Below are 15,219 nucleotides of genomic sequence, written 5' to 3' on the forward strand. Positions count from 1 at the left end.
TTACTTTTTAAATTTTGTTTTAATAATAATATAACAATAACCCCGGTATATACATCAACGATATATTACAATGTTCATCCATAATTAATCAATGAATTGTTTTTTTTACTTCAATCTACCGACTTGTACACGCAACCAGAACACAAATCATTCGAATAGAAATATAAATTGACCGATTTGAATTTTCAAAATTATTTTCTGCGATTTTCGAGATGATGAAGCAAAACGAAAATAATTTATTTAGTAAGCAAAAAAATCCGTCCACTTTGAGGGATCTACAATGAAATGGCATTCGTCATTCACAGCCTTTTGCCTCAACCGATGTATCCCAGTGTCTGTTCAAAGGGACGTGATGCCTTATTCGTGTACAGCGACCTATCGATTCAATCAACAGAATTCGGTATCGAAAAAGAGGGTTTTTCTCATTTTTTTTCTTTCGTTCTCCTCTTTTCTTTTCTTCTCCTAATAAAGATAGTCTCCAAATGGGTGACGGTATTTACAGTTGCTTGAGAGTGTTGAGAGGTGGATTAAGGGTCCAATTGAGTATTTGTCATACCGCCAGATCTCAATTGTGCATTTTCACGTTTGAGTTGGGTCAACATTTGCTTCAGGGTGGTCACTTCCTGACGAAGTTTCTCGTTCTCTTTTAGACATTGGGAGAGTCCTTGGTTGGCGCTCCGCAGTTCGGTTATGTACTCACAGGCCTTCGCTAGGATTCCTCCTTTACTCTGCGTGAACATGAAATTAACTGTATGAATAGCAATGTCGAATTTATACCAAAACAGAAGATTGTTGTAAAATTAAATTATTTCGTGATTCAATTCAACGTTAAAATTGGTTTCATGCAGAACATGGTGAAAAATGGGTTCGAGGTGAGAACTAGAGATTTAGAGAAATATTTAATACCTGGGTCTCATAATTCACCTTTCCCTCTCCGCTACTATTTCCATTACCATTTCCATTGATATTCGTATTACACTCTGGTATTATTTTCCCCAATTTAGCTATCCAATTATTGATTTTATCTCGACGACGACGTTCAACCTCGTTGTGAGTTGCTCTTCTTCGATCATCTCTCTGGAAAACACGAAAACAAAATTTCCACTTAAGAATATGCAAGTATCTTTTACAGTTTGGTGCAGATCACACTATTGATTCAACTATTTTCAATCACAAAATTTGTCAATTAAATTGCATGAGTCATTAAAATTACATTTTGTGCAGAATTATTATTTTTTTAACGATTTGTTGTCCATAAATAAATAATTGAAATTGTTCATACTATCGGAAACCTAATTTTTTTAGACATGAAATCGATTTCTGGTAAAATTCTGAATGGGAATAAATTTGTTACGATTCCGAACAAATGATTTTTATAGTGAAAAATTGATTGCTTATAAATTATTTACAGAAAATGCTTGTATTTTTCAAAAATTGCCATTTTGAGATTATTTAATTAATCTTACTCCAAAAGTAAACATTCTAATTTTTTTCAGATATAAAAAATGTTTTCCAACAGTTCAATATCGAGATTCAAGTTCATAACTGCAAAGTTGAAATAATAAAATAATTGTAAAATGTCCCGAAACTTGGGGTCAAATGGGGCTGAAATGAAAGCTCTGAGGTTCGACTACACAAGTAGAAAAGCATTTCACTGGAGAAAAAATAGCCAAAGTACCTGGATATCCTTAATTTTGCAAATAAATAAAAATGAGAACCATCGTTCATTTAATTTTCGAATTTGAAATTACGAGTTGGTTAACAAAAAAAAATTGATTGAAGATATGGTCTTGAAATAATTTGGGAGGAAAATCTTTTCTCAACTAATTGATCAGAGATGTTTATAGAAAAAGTCGCAGTAGCGATGTAAAACAAAATGAGTCTGACGGAATTCTTTTCAACTAAGATTTTCGGATGAATTTCTCTATGCTTTCCCCTCCGACGTTATCTATAGAATAATATGCACGACTTATATCATACCTTCTTCAACCCTGGTGTAGCATTTCTCGGGGCGTCAATCTGCATAGTCCTCGGTGTAAGTGATCTCGTACCTTGAGCCGTAGAAAAAACATCATTGGCATTCCCAATAACGTAGAATTGTCCATTAATCGGCGATGTCAAGACTTGTACAGCTCCATTCCCCTGCTGGGCAACTGGCAACTCAATTTCATTGGCAACAGCATTACCATTGACCTGCACAACTCTGTAAGCCAGTGTCTCCTGATAACGCATTCCGTCTTCCGCGTCTACAGTGTCACCTGCAAGGGGATCCAATGCTTCATCAGCGATGAAACATATGTCACTGACATTATGTATCTTTTTTTTACCTCCTGAGTGAAACAATCCAATGATTTCAGGAACAAGGATTAATGAGGAAATCCATTCATTAGCAAATAACTTTCCTTACAAATCATAATATTTTTCAATACGAATGCAAGCGAAAAGGGTAAAGTGAAGCGGTGAGAGACGAATTTTAAAATGAAATTACCAGATTATTACATCGCGAATAGCTTGGGAGACAAGAGATTTTCAGAAATTCATGAGGAGGTCTGTGTAACGTTTTTCTCTGAACTCGGTTATCTCAGAGATATTTGTAAAATAATGGGCACGAAATTTTCAAAGCTATTTTCTTATTTGACAGTTTGTTTGCCGCTACCTGGGAAACGGTGTCCGGATAAAATGTTTTGAGAAAAATATTTTTGAGAAAATATTTCGAAAACAATTCCTTGACCCGTCAGTAGGCGCGTTCTTTTCAGTATCTCACTCGCACTGCAGAGAAGTCCATAGGTTGACTAGCGTTGCGTGAGGGAAATGCTCATAACGCCCCTACTGACGGGGTAAAAGAGAAGAACTATTAGAAACGACTTCTTAGGGAAAATACCTTATGAAATTTCTTCGGAAAAAGGCTTAGGCAATAACGCATTCTTTCTGTAAAGATTATTTTTCAAGAGAATAATTACTGTCACTCCCCTGTGATATTTGATCAATTAGACTATCAGCGCAGAATTTTGTACATTTGACCTTTATTTCTTTTCATTTTTAGTTGAAAATTTGTGGAATTCAGCTATATTTCGGTATTCATGCGTTGGGAGGAATTTTTGTGACTGTTCATTGATACGCTATGAGTGAAAATCAATAAACTGGGTTCCAGTTCCAAAGTTGGATTGTCATGACAAAATTTTGAATATTTAGATTTTATTTTTATTTTTATTCTGCTCAAATATAATCGTGGAGTTTGCAATTTTTTCATACAGTTTTTTGTTCAATCAATTACTTTTCTCTTTTCGATTTCAGTCAACATCGCATTCAACTGAGGCAGTATCACCCTTGTGACCCTAGCGACTCCGTTTTTTTGGAATTATTGTGACCCTTATGACTTTCGTGAATCTAGTGCCTCCTTTTTTGTAACTCTCCCTTGTAATCTTTTCGATTGACCCTCCCTCTTAGCTCTTCTTCTACACGCAAATGGATGAAGGTAGAATTTTTCAAATATTTCTCCAGTATCTTCACCCAAAATATTGCAGGAATTGTGAAAAATTACGTTTTTGGTGGATGTACGGGGCAAAACGGGTCGGGTTAAAACATTTTCACACTTTTTAATTTTCATGAGGTATTTCACGCCAAATGAGTCAACCGATGACCCTCACCCTCTTGGAAATCGATGGCGATTTTTTCTACGATTGGGGAGGTTGAAAAACTATATCTCAAATTTTTTCCCATTTTTTCGGCAGCCCAGTTCGGAGATATGATTTTTGTTTTGTTTTTCCGTTTTTTTTCAATAACTCGAGTTCTATCCATCCGATTTTGATTTATTAAGCGTTAAAATTTTTCATTTTTTACTGCCTATAAGAATATTTCTAGTGAAATTTTTTTTTCGATGTCTAGATGCGCATAATAACGACTTTTCGAATAAAAAAGTTGAAAAACTTGAATTCTGCAAATTACGTCATGGATGATTTGTTTCATTTTTTTTTCAGTAATTCTTGTAATCAAAACAAGTATTTTGAGCCATCATACAAGTTGGGCATTGTCCTGGATCTATTTTATTTTCAATTTTTTCGTTTCGAAATTTCGTAAATTTGGTCGCAACACCTCAAAATGGCGTTAATTGACTTTGATTGTAGACAGTATGAAGTGAATTTGATGGTATACCTATATATTACATATTTTTTCGATACATAGTCGAAGTCGTTTTGTAGTGTTCTGACCAAATTTGCGAAATTTCCAGAAGAAAAAATTAAAAATAACATAGATCCAGGAGGATGCCTAACTTGAATAGCAGCTCAAAATACTTGTTTTGATTATAAGAATTACTGAAAAAAAAATTTGAATATCAATCGTGACGTAATTTGCAAAATTCAAGTTTTTCAACTTTTTTTTCGAAAATTTGTTATTATGAGCATCTAGAAATCGAAAAAAATAATTACTAATAATAGTCGTACAGGCGGTAAAAAATGGAAAATTTTGACGCTTAATGAATAAAAATCGGACAAATAGAACTCGAGTTATTGGAAAAAACGGAAAAATGTGAAAAAATCACCAAACTGGACTGCCGAAAAAATCTGAAAAAATTTGAGATAGTTTTTCAACCTCCCCGATCGTAGAAAAAATCGCCATTAATTTCCAAGAGGGTGAGGGTCAGCCATTGACTCATTTGACGTGGAATACCTCATATACTTTATATACCGAAAGTCGTCCAATATCCCTTAAGGCCGAGCGAAGACTTTTCAATTCAACCGCGGTCTCCCCTTAATAAATTCTTTTTAATCAATTCCACGACCTTTTCAATATTTTGAATCATCAGTATAAAATTTCCCGGCTCGTCTGTTCTCTGCCTCTTCGCTGCTGAATTCAAAACAAATGATAGCCATAACATTGCTGAACATAATTAAGGAAGCTCATGCAACGAGAAAAGTAAGTTGACTGTATGGACTAATCGTGGGATAGTCCAGAGGGGGGAAAATAAAACGTGCCTAATCTTACCATCGCAATCAACGATTTCAGCTTCCTCGATGACTATACCCGTGCTATCTTCAGCCTTTGTTACTACTCCACCACTGAAAAACATTAACAAAACATCACATAACCAATAAATAATGTCGAACAGCAATAATGAGACAACTAACGAACGTTAGTCTCATTGATTGTCATCAATGCCGTCGTAATCTCATTATAAAAACAAGGAAAACTTCGGTCTGTTTGGAACTAAATGCGCACTATAGGCAATAGCACGGTGACCTTGAGGTGACGATTGTTAGTACGTAATTGCTGATAATTTATCTGAAATAATCGGGTGAAAAATAAATGCTGCATACCTGACATCCTGCTGGTCAAGGTGTTGCTCCAAAATATCCATTTTTTAATATCAAAAAACGTTTGAATTTGTCAAAATTCACGTGAGCTGGTCACGGGACACGGCAACGAGGTCATGTGGTGCACAAGATGGCGATTTATGGCAGCGCGCGCATCCTCAACTACGTTGGGGCTCGCTGACGTTTTATTTCTCTGCCTGCGCGATAATTCTGTCCTTCTCTTGAGTAATTTTCTCACGTTTGGGGAGCTGTGACTAGATGGCGGTAGCGTCGTTCCCTCTAACTTTCGTTACTTTGAATCGTTCCAAATGATAGATAACTTAGTTCTTCCATTTTTAGGGGCAAATTGAATTATTTCAAAAAGGATAAGAGTGATCTCTTATTTGGAGGTTTACATTTTCATGTAGAAGTGGGTTTTTTCCCATTACGTGATTGATATTGGTAGAAATCGTATGGGAAAATTTGGGCATTTGAGACTTTCTCATGAAACATACCTTTAAATTGGAAATATTGAAAGGAACCGTTTTTATATGCCTCAAGTAACTATCTCGCTGCCTGTTGGTGCGAGAAATTCTCCTCCAGACTTATTACATTATTATTACATTATATTAATCCGATAAAATTTTTAATCTCCGATTTTTATTCTTTGCTATTTTTTCGTGTATTCTATCAAAATTTGAGGATAGAAATTGAATTCATGGGTATTCTTTCATTATTTGAAAAACCATATCAATTTTAAAACTTTCCAGAGACATTGAAAAATCGAAATTTTTATTTTCTTGCTGATCGGGTATCTCTGTTCTTTTTTTCACTTTCTTCCATTGAAATTAGATCATAGAAAGGGAACATATTGATATTTTTTCGTCATTTAAAAAAAAATCAGTTTTGAAATTTTTCAGAAAAATAAAAAATTGTTTTCTTTTATTTTCTGGCTGATCATCTCTCCCTGCATTTTTCTCATTTCCTCTCAATGAAATCAGATCATGAAAACGAAAAATTTCATTTTCATGATCTGATTTTATTGAGAGGAATTATTATATTATACTGATATTATTTAACATAAATATCTCTTCATTCGAAAATGAGAAAAACTGTTCCCACAATTTGTATACTACAATGGGAATAAAATCCAATAAATTTAATTTAATCTAACCACAAAGAAAAATTGGAAAGAAAACAATAAAATAAATTAATATAATATAATATAATCTAACGAAGGGCGCGAAGCCCTTCGAATATTTTATTTGAACAGATCGAGAGCCGTGAGAGATTCTCTCATCGCGTGCCTAAAGTTAGTGGGAGAGGCGTTTCAGCTTTGGGTATGACTAGTAGTAAGGAGCTAGAGTGAGAAGACCAGATTACGGACCTCTACCCCTACCTAGTGCGTCTGTAACGTGAGAGATTCTCTCACTGCGCGCCTAAAGAACGGTGGAAGGTTTACGCGCCTATTAATTAGATGTAATATGACGGTCAGCTGGCAAATTGATCATAATGTTGTAACAGGACAAGGTAAAACGGTTTAAGTGGATTTTTTTCTCGAAAATAAGATTTTTATTCAAATTGGCTCCAATGATGACTAGGGGTGGGTGTGCCTGTACCGCTCAGCGGGTAATACCGCTCACCTGATTTTCTCCACAACCATCAACTTGAAAATTTCTTTCTGTTCCTGATCATGAAGAATTTAATAGGATGTGATTGTCGAAAAAAATTCACTTTATTTACCACTTTAAATATGAAAAAACACGTAACGAAGTTTTGAGGTCTTTACAGTGCAACATTTGCGGACTTTTAATTAAGGTTTTTGATAGTTTCAAACGCTGAATTCTCATATTAAACTGTGGTTATTCGATTCGTGGTACTTTCACGCGTAATTTGAGACCAATTCGAACTCAAAACTCCACTCATGTCAATAATTATCAACAATTTTGTTGACGCCGAGCGGAGCCGGTAATACCGCTCATAGGATCGGCCACGTAGCTGCTCGACAGCACTCGAGTACAAGTTAGGTTGCGGCGCGAGCGATACACGCAAAACCCTATGAGCGGCATTGGAATCGTGCCGAATGGTATTACCCGACGGCGGGTAGTACCGCTCAATAGGCTCTCTCTTTTATTTTCAATTAATTTTGTGGATTCTAAGGAGCATTAGGCGTCTACGCTTCGAGAATAACGAGTTCAATAGTTAAAGAAGTCTCACAAATACGTTTTTTATACTCAAGTTGAAATATAAAATATAAAACTGGCATTTCCCCTTAGGTGGGCGGTACAGGCACACCCTCCCCTACAATCATTTTTTCGATCCTTGTGAAAACCACTTCGCTACTGAATTGTGTTTTAGAAAAACATGAGGATCAATCAAAATGGTTGATTAAAATACAAGGGGATAAATTCTGCAGGATATTCAATAACTATAATCTTTGAAATCGCTAACATTTGCTAACAGACAAATTAACACGATCCGTATCACCTCACATTCACGCTGATGTTTGCTGAAGTAGATTGAACGTTGAGTATGACAACTTAACGAGCTGTAAAATAATACAGATGTTGAATGACTTTTCACAAACGGCCTTTAGCGTAAATCATTAACTTACGCTTTTGAACGATTCGAGTGACATATCCACGATGGAGCCGCACTTGAAGACAATGGGATGAGTCGTGCGGGTCATTATCAATATCAAGCTTTGGATAGTGGATCCGTTTAACTCTGTCCAGTCCATCTCATAAATCGCATCAGATATACTCTCGCTCTGTGAAATACAAACAAAAATAATAATGAGAGCCACTCCCATGATTACAATTTCGTTTTTGAATTTTCTTTTACGAAAAAAACAAACACTCTGATAGGTTTCTAAATCCTTGGAATTTTTATGCTTCAAGTCACCAGTTTTCTAACAATGCACTGAGAAAAAATAGATATTTTTGTCACAAGGCCAAAATAGCTATTTTCGAGGACCGAGTGATGAACATAATTTTTCTTCACAATGTCCGTAAACGGTGGTGGGCGGTCACGAACTGTCCGCAAAATGATGTGAAAAATACGGTAAAAACCCCTTGTCTTCGGCTCGGGCTGCAAACTCATCTTCGCCAGAATAGTATATTTCGTAACGAGTGCAAAATAGTATATTTCAGCACGTGTGGGGCAATATCATCTTTAACGTGTGTGAGGTTTATATCACGAGCCGAAGGCGAGTGATATAATCCCACGAGCTAAAACACATTTTTTCACGAGTTACAAACAATATTTTTCATCACAATGTGGCGGAAATTGGACTTTTAGGCACGCGGAGCGTGCCGAAAAGTTCACTTTTCGTCACAGCGTGGTGAAAAAGTTTTTTTCGGCCTAATGACGAAATATACTATTTGAGAAGTACTTCTTTACCTGTATCAAACGTCTACAGATAGAATTATAATTATCAGACGTTTCAAACAATTCATCCTCAACCAAAAATTTCTCTTCTTCAATTCCCACATTCTTACCCTTGAATTAAAGAGTTCTAACTCAAAGAAAAAAATTAAAGGAATCGAAAATTGAATTGGGAATTGGAGAAGAGAAATTTTTGATTGAGGAATGAAACCAATTGAATTATACATTAGTTTTTATCCATTCGATTGACAACCTTTTAATATTGTCTGTGATAATGTAACTGTTACCTACCCCTAACTAACTCTAATGTCCTAGAACCCTCTTGTAAATGTCTACACGCACGAAAAAATTTAGTAGAAAATCCTAGCGAAATCGTTAGAAATTTCTATGGGATTTCTATTGAACTTTCTTTTAGTTTTTGGCCGATTCTATTGAAATGTTCAATAAAAAATATTCATTATAAAAAGTCAATAGAATTTAATTTTTCTATATAACTTACTCTATTCAGATATTTTCTATAGAATTTCCTCGGCACAAATTTTTCAATTTTTTTTCATTCTATTTTTAATTTCTTCTCATCAAGAAAATAAAAAAACGTAGAAAATTTGAGCCGAGGAAGTTCCATTGAAGATATCTCAATAGAATAAGTTATTTAGAAAAATCGAATTCTATTGCCTTTTTCTATTAAATATTTTCTATTGAACGTTTCAATAGAATCGGCCAAAAACAAATAGGAATTCCAATAAAAATCCAATAGAATTTTCTGACAAATTCGTCAGGTTTTTCTATTAATTTTTTTTATCCTTGTACCGAATCGTGAATTCACTTACATTAATAGTGAATATTTTCGGCTAAAAGCTTTCTCAGAAGGCACAGAAAGTTATATGTATCACAAAAAGACGATGTTATATCTTCGCGTTGCTTAAGACATTGGGGATAGCCTCAGATATGCGTTTCTTTATGTGTGGGCCAAAATTAACATGATGATTACCACAAGTGTCAGTTCATTTCCAGCTGCACACAAAATAAATATCTCCATAAGCATGCAGCCGAGGTAAAGTATAATACCAGATCCCTCTGATGACATTATATTCGTATTAGCCAGATTGTAAATACTGACGCATATCAACAGCGTACTGAGTGAGTATTGCAAAAAAACAACGGCATTGAACACGTCGTTTATTGTTTCAGCGAGTCTGAAAAAGCAGTTCTCCGTATTTATCATTCTACCAATGAAACAATAGATATAAACTGATGTACTAGACTGCAAAAATGAACCTGAGAATTATGAGATGGCATTTTACACATTCAGCTACTAATTTCCTTTCGCTAACGTACGCGCCCACAGTGTCGGATGTTTCCAGCAGAGTTCGAAAATTCACTAAGCGATATTTAAGAACGTCTAACTTGGCGCAGATCTCCATCATCATCCCGGGTACAGCGGTATCATAAGCGACAGCCATCGAAGCCGAAAACCATATGCTGATTATCTGCTGGCCATAAGCGAACCGATAACCGAAGCCCGAGTCGTGGTAATAAGGCAGCCAAGTGTTGAAGGGGAGTTCACCCTCCTCTGGATGTTGTAACAATGAGCCCACACTCACCATCATTGCGGTTACTTCTGTCAAAATTCCGTAGATGAGGGTATTGATCCTTAAAAAAATATTTAAACATTTGGGTAGGCATGAGAAACATTGTGGCGATAGGAAATAATATTTGGAATGTTGGGTAACAGATGGAACGCAGTGAAACATTGAAAATGCAATGTTTAGTAATCACGTGATGATTAGAGATGTGAGTGACAAAAGTGACCGAGTAATTTTGACCGTCAATTTCCATCGAATAAATGAGCCTCAATTTTCGAGTACTACTGCGGAGATTTCTACACCAGTGATGGCCATCAATCATTGGATTCTTGAATATTAAGAGAAGTTGAACCTTACACGGAAAGAAATATTCAATGAAAATTACGTATCTTTTCCGGAATTCCAGAGCGAAATGTGGTTGTAGGAAATTTTACGGAACTGTCACGGAATTTTTCCAGAGCGTTCCGTAATTTTTATCTGAATCTCCAGTGAAAAATTACGATACCGTCACTTAAATTTTCTGAGTCCATTCCGTAATCGGTGAGTGAATTGAAGTTTCGTAATTGTTACTGAATATTTCTCTCCGTGTACATTGATTAAGGTTTACTTATAATCACCAGAATTTAAAATAATAAAATCATTGATAATCTAAATTTCCAATTGAAGATGAATTAAATAATCGATAATATGGAATTGTCAATTGTCTATTGAGGAAATAATACTAAATTTCATGAAAAGGATTTTTTGTCACGCTCTGCAATAAGTCGAGTTTATCGCACGGTGCGCGAAGCGCTCCTCGCTTTCGGCTCGGCCTGTAAACTTTACATTCGTCGAAAACGAAATTTGTGCTTTTGTACTAAAATGTAGTATTAACCAAATAATCGTCAAGTAAACGTCTTCCGAACTAAATTATTGATCGACAATATAATTCGGAATTTGAATATTTAACCCCTTACGTACGGGGTCGATACATGGTATTGACCCATGCGAATGTGAACGCTTGTTTTCAAAACTGATTATTTCCAAATGTGAAGAATAACTGGATCAGACAAACAAAATTGGAAACCGGAATACTGTAGCTTCAATTAGATACCGGTTTCATAATTTTCCATTCATTAGAAATAATCAAATTTGAGTTGTATTGAGCACACACTACGCTTGGTAACAGAAGGGCCCCGTCGGTGAGGGGTTAATAATATTTAAATAAGATATAAAATTATTATCATTATTATAATATTATCATTATTTTTCTGATTTGATAGTGTATTATAGCTGTTAGTTGATAAGCTGATCGCATACATAAGCAACTTTTTTTTGTACAACTGTATTACCCCCCTGCCAAAGGGAATTCCCTGCAGGGCAGGTATCTGAATAAATAAATAAATAATAATAATATTATTTTATTTTTTTATCATTATTTTATTTTGTTACCATGAAAGAATTATTTTCGCTTTAGAGAATTTGTCGTTGAGCGAATCTGTCAATTCGGTATATGGGTGATTTCGCTATGTTATTGAGGCTTCTCAAATGATTTTTTTTATAATGCAAAAGACGACAAAAAATTTTAATAAATTAAAATAGTATATTTTAATAAATAAATAATAATAATATTATTTCATTTTTTTATTTATTTATTAAAATATACTATTTTAATTTATTAAAAAATTTTTTCAAGTCTTTTGCATTATAAAAAAAATCATTTGAGAAGCCTCAATAACATAGCGAAATAACCCATATACCGAATTGACAGATTCGCTCAACGACAAATTCTCTAGAGCGAAAATAATTCTTTCATGGTAACTCTCACTCTATTTTTGTTCCAGAGTTTCGTTCCTGGCGATAACGTTACTTGATTTTCGTTCCAAAGTTTCGTTACAGGCGGTAACGTTACTAGCTTTTCGTTTCAAGGTTTCGTTCCAGGCGGTAACGTTACCGGACTTTCGTTCCGAGTTTAGTTTCGTTTCCCTTAACGTTTCTGGGAACGAAACGCAAAAACCGCAGTTTCGTTTCGTTCCAAGTCCCTGGTTAATATTGATGATTAATTTAATAATTAAAAACTGAAGGATAATATTCACCAATTGATTAGTTCAAAATTTGGCGGTAATGCTAATTTATGATTATAGCTATCTCTGTTCTACACTGTTAACAATTTTTAGCTGAAGTTTCCAGTACACTTTTTGGAAATTTTTATCAAATTCAAGTTCCACTGAAATTTCAAGGAATTTCGTGAAATAATCAAAAAATTTCGGGTAATAATCAATGAGAACTGTCAATTTTAGTTAATGATTTTTTCCCCTTAAATTGTATTCAGTGGCACTGTCCTGAAAAATACTAGTCAACTGTCCATGAAATTTCATTTTTTTTCCAACACTGTATCATTGAGAACGGAGCCGTTGATAATCATTAATAAATCAAATAATAAATTATAGTAATTCAAATTGACTTATTCCGGACATTATTCCTGGTCATTTGCTCTACATACCCCGGTATCTATTGTCAAATTTCTTTTAATTCACTGGTGATAACATGTACGCAATATTTGTGATAATCTCATTTGTTACAGATTTAAATATATGTACCTGAAGAGAAAGGCCTAGTGCATTCGAAACGTTGTGCAAACTGGCTATATTTGTAAGTTTTATTTTTATTTAGGATGGATATTAGTATTTTATGGAGCAAAGACCCGAGAATAATGGTCCGAATAAGTCAATTTAGAGGAAGAAACTCCTGTTGGAAAGATAATTTCATGATAATAATTTAATTCAATTGAAAAGTTTTCCGATCGAGCCCTTGAATAATGACCCAAAAAATGAGCGGAATAAAAATGAGGGTCAATTAGCAACTGTACATATAGACGATTTTTGGTCTTTTTGGCTTGTGTGAAACGTAGCTTAACTGTGACGGTAATTTTGCATACAAAATTCGGTCAGGGTCAGAAAACGGTCAGAACCGATCATTCGCGTTTGGCCTGACGGAAAGAAAAATGGCGGTCGTTCGCCATCTCAAGTGATGATGATGTTTGGAATTGGCTTTGAGAAGAAATATGAGTAGAGTTTTTCTTGAAAAATTTTCTTTTACAGAAGACATATTTTGACTTCTTTGCTTAAGCCTCGTAATTCTCCAAATAATTACCAAATGCCGAATTCAACTCTTACCAAACAAAATGTTCCCTCTTGAACTGTATATCCTCCTCCACTGCATCCCTCGGCATACACGGATCCCTCTGCAGGGTATCAATGACATCAATAATTGTATCTCGGCAGACAATCATGTTAATAGATTTGCCACAACACGCAATGAAGGAGAGCAGTAAAAAATCGCTCATCACAGCAGCGATGCCTCCATGGTTCGCTATGATTCCTAGAATCGAGGTTGTAGTGAATGTATACACCAGAAAGATGGTAAATATGGAAAACCCCTGGTAAAGATACACCAGAAAGGGTGATTTCCAGCTGCGAGGTCTCCAGAGGCCGGTGGCGACAAAGACCCACCAACTCCCGGGCAAAAACCCCTTCACCCCGTCTTTTTCCTGTGTCAGCATAACAATTCTCTCAGAATATTTCCCCTCTGAATAAACGTCAACTCCCTATTGTCTTCCACTGACAGTCGTATTTAGACGATAATTATTTAATTTACTGAATAAGAGATAAACTGAGGAAGTAACGTTCCTACTTGAACAGGTGGAGATGTCGCATGAGTCCCTCCTCAAAGGTTTGAATAGTGCTACCGCAAGGGGTTTAATTATTTACATATTTACGGCGACGTTTTGCCTCTCCACGACAATTGTTTTAGTTTTTCCCCCTCGGGAAATTTGACTCATTACGAGGGTTATTATACACACCTGGAAAATTCCCTTCCTTATATTGATCTGCAGAAAAGTTGGGGGTGCAGGAAGAGTTGATGGACAGAGCTGTGACAGTACGTCAAAGTTTCCCGGGATAGCCATTCCCTGTTTAGAGGAAGTACTTTCTTATCCCGTATTACGCAAATTGACAGTGAGAGGAAAATATTGTTTCAATTTTGAGAGTTTTCAATCCCGTATTTCGTAGAATCATCTTTTAGTAAGTGCTTTTAGTTTTTTCTTAGGGATTCCAAGTACTTTGGCTTTTTTTTCTCCAGTGAAATGCTTTTCTACTTTTGTAGTTGAACATCAGAGCTTTCATTTGAGCCCCAGTTGACTCTGTCTTTGCAGCTCTGAAGTTAAATCTCGATAGTAAACCGTTAGAAAACATTGTTAAAAAACTGAGAAAAATATTCAAAAGTTTAGGAATGTTTTTGGGGGAAGATTGATGAAGTAATTGAAAAATTGCAATTTTCTATAAACAATTTATAAACAATCAATTTTCCACAATAAAAATAATTTGTTCGAAATCGTAACATATTTATTCGTATTCGGAATTTCAGTAGAAATCGATTTCACGCCTCAAAAAAATAAGATTTCCGAAAGTTTAAATCATTTTAATTATTTATTTATAAACAGCAGATTTAAAAAAAATTATAATTCTGTGAAAAATATAAGTTGAGTGACGCTGAATATTTATGATTTTTTACAAATTTTTCTCACGCAATTCAATTGATAAATTTGATGATTGAAAATGATTGAATCTATAGTGTGGTCTGTACCAAACTCTAAAAGATACTGTTAATCCCTATGGATTTCCGGAAAAATTATAAATAATTTATTGCATTCTTACAAGTTATTGAGTTTTTCTATTCTCATGTGTTGTTGATGTAGGCGACAATAACTGTTTGAATCAAATAAGAAATTATTTGTTGTTAATTTTTGAATCAAATAAGGAATGCTTTCACGAAATTTTTAGAGTTGTATATCGCAGAAACTATTTAGTACAAAATTTTACAAAAAAATTTACCGTATTCGGAATTTATCAATCTACCACGGATTAGTTTCTTAAGAACATCATAAGAACCGTTTTCTCGGAAGATGGAAAAATCGA

At 34.8% G+C, this 15,219-nt stretch overlaps 2 protein-coding genes across 4 annotated transcripts; both read right to left on the reverse strand.

Moving 5' to 3' along the window:
* Nucleotides 1-5,442, reverse strand: LOC107047863 (upstream stimulatory factor 2). Of its 3 annotated transcripts, none has more exons than XM_015270739.1 (5): nt 5,316-5,442; nt 4,984-5,057; nt 1,981-2,258; nt 907-1,077; nt 1-728 (listed from the first exon to the last, which is right to left on the reverse strand). In XM_015270739.1, exons 1-5 carry the CDS (start codon nt 5,354-5,356, stop codon nt 528-530), a joined length of 765 nt encoding a protein of 254 aa, XP_015126225.1. In that variant the 5' UTR covers nt 5,357-5,442; the 3' UTR covers nt 1-527. The 3 variants fall into 3 exon arrangements, with proteins under 3 accessions (XP_015126225.1, XP_015126224.1, XP_015126223.1); XM_015270738.1 differs by having other exon boundaries at nt 1,981-2,276; XM_015270737.1 differs by having other exon boundaries at nt 1,981-2,330.
* A 2,265-nt stretch (nt 5,443-7,707) lies between these two features.
* On the reverse strand, nt 7,708-13,929 carry LOC107047766 (odorant receptor 46a). Its single transcript, XM_015270598.1, has 5 exons — nt 13,420-13,929; nt 9,957-10,331; nt 9,670-9,874; nt 7,906-8,061; nt 7,708-7,839 (listed from the first exon to the last, which is right to left on the reverse strand). The coding sequence occupies exons 1-5, from the start codon at nt 13,803-13,805 to the stop codon at nt 7,786-7,788; spliced, it is 1,176 nt and encodes a 391-aa protein (XP_015126084.1). The 5' UTR covers nt 13,806-13,929; the 3' UTR covers nt 7,708-7,785.
* Between the last annotated feature and the right edge of the window lie 1,290 nt (nt 13,930-15,219).

The sequence above is a fragment of the Diachasma alloeum genome, unplaced genomic scaffold, assembly GCF_001412515.2.
Source record: "Diachasma alloeum isolate Michigan unplaced genomic scaffold, Dall2.0 Dall_scaffold_78908, whole genome shotgun sequence".
Lineage (NCBI taxonomy): Eukaryota > Metazoa > Arthropoda > Insecta > Hymenoptera > Braconidae > Diachasma > Diachasma alloeum.

What these genes read in the sequence shown, in the direction of transcription:
- LOC107047863 (XM_015270737.1), bottom strand. Translation starts at nt 5,356, where the DNA reads ATGGATATTTTGGAGCAACACCTTGACCAGCAGGATGTCAG. An exon ending in CTTGACCAGCAGGATGTCAG is followed by an intron (nt 5,058 to 5,315) that starts GTATGCAGCATT and finishes AATGTTTTTCAG; the next exon opens with TGGTGGAGTAGTAACAAAGG. An exon ending in AGGTGAATTATGAGACCCAG is followed by an intron (nt 729 to 906) that starts GTATTAAATATT and finishes ATGTTCACGCAG; the next exon opens with AGTAAAGGAGGAATCCTAGC.
- LOC107047766 (XM_015270598.1), bottom strand. Translation starts at nt 13,805, where the DNA reads ATGCTGACACAGGAAAAAGACGGGGTGAAGGGGTTTTTGCCCGGGAGT. An exon ending in GAAATGAACTGACACTTGTG is followed by an intron (nt 8,062 to 9,669) that starts GTAATCATCATG and finishes TGTATTTCACAG; the next exon opens with AGCGAGAGTATATCTGATGC. An exon ending in CACTCGAATCGTTCAAAAGC is followed by an intron (nt 7,840 to 7,905) that starts GTAAGTTAATGA and finishes ATTATTTTACAG; the next exon opens with CTCGTTAAGTTGTCATACTC.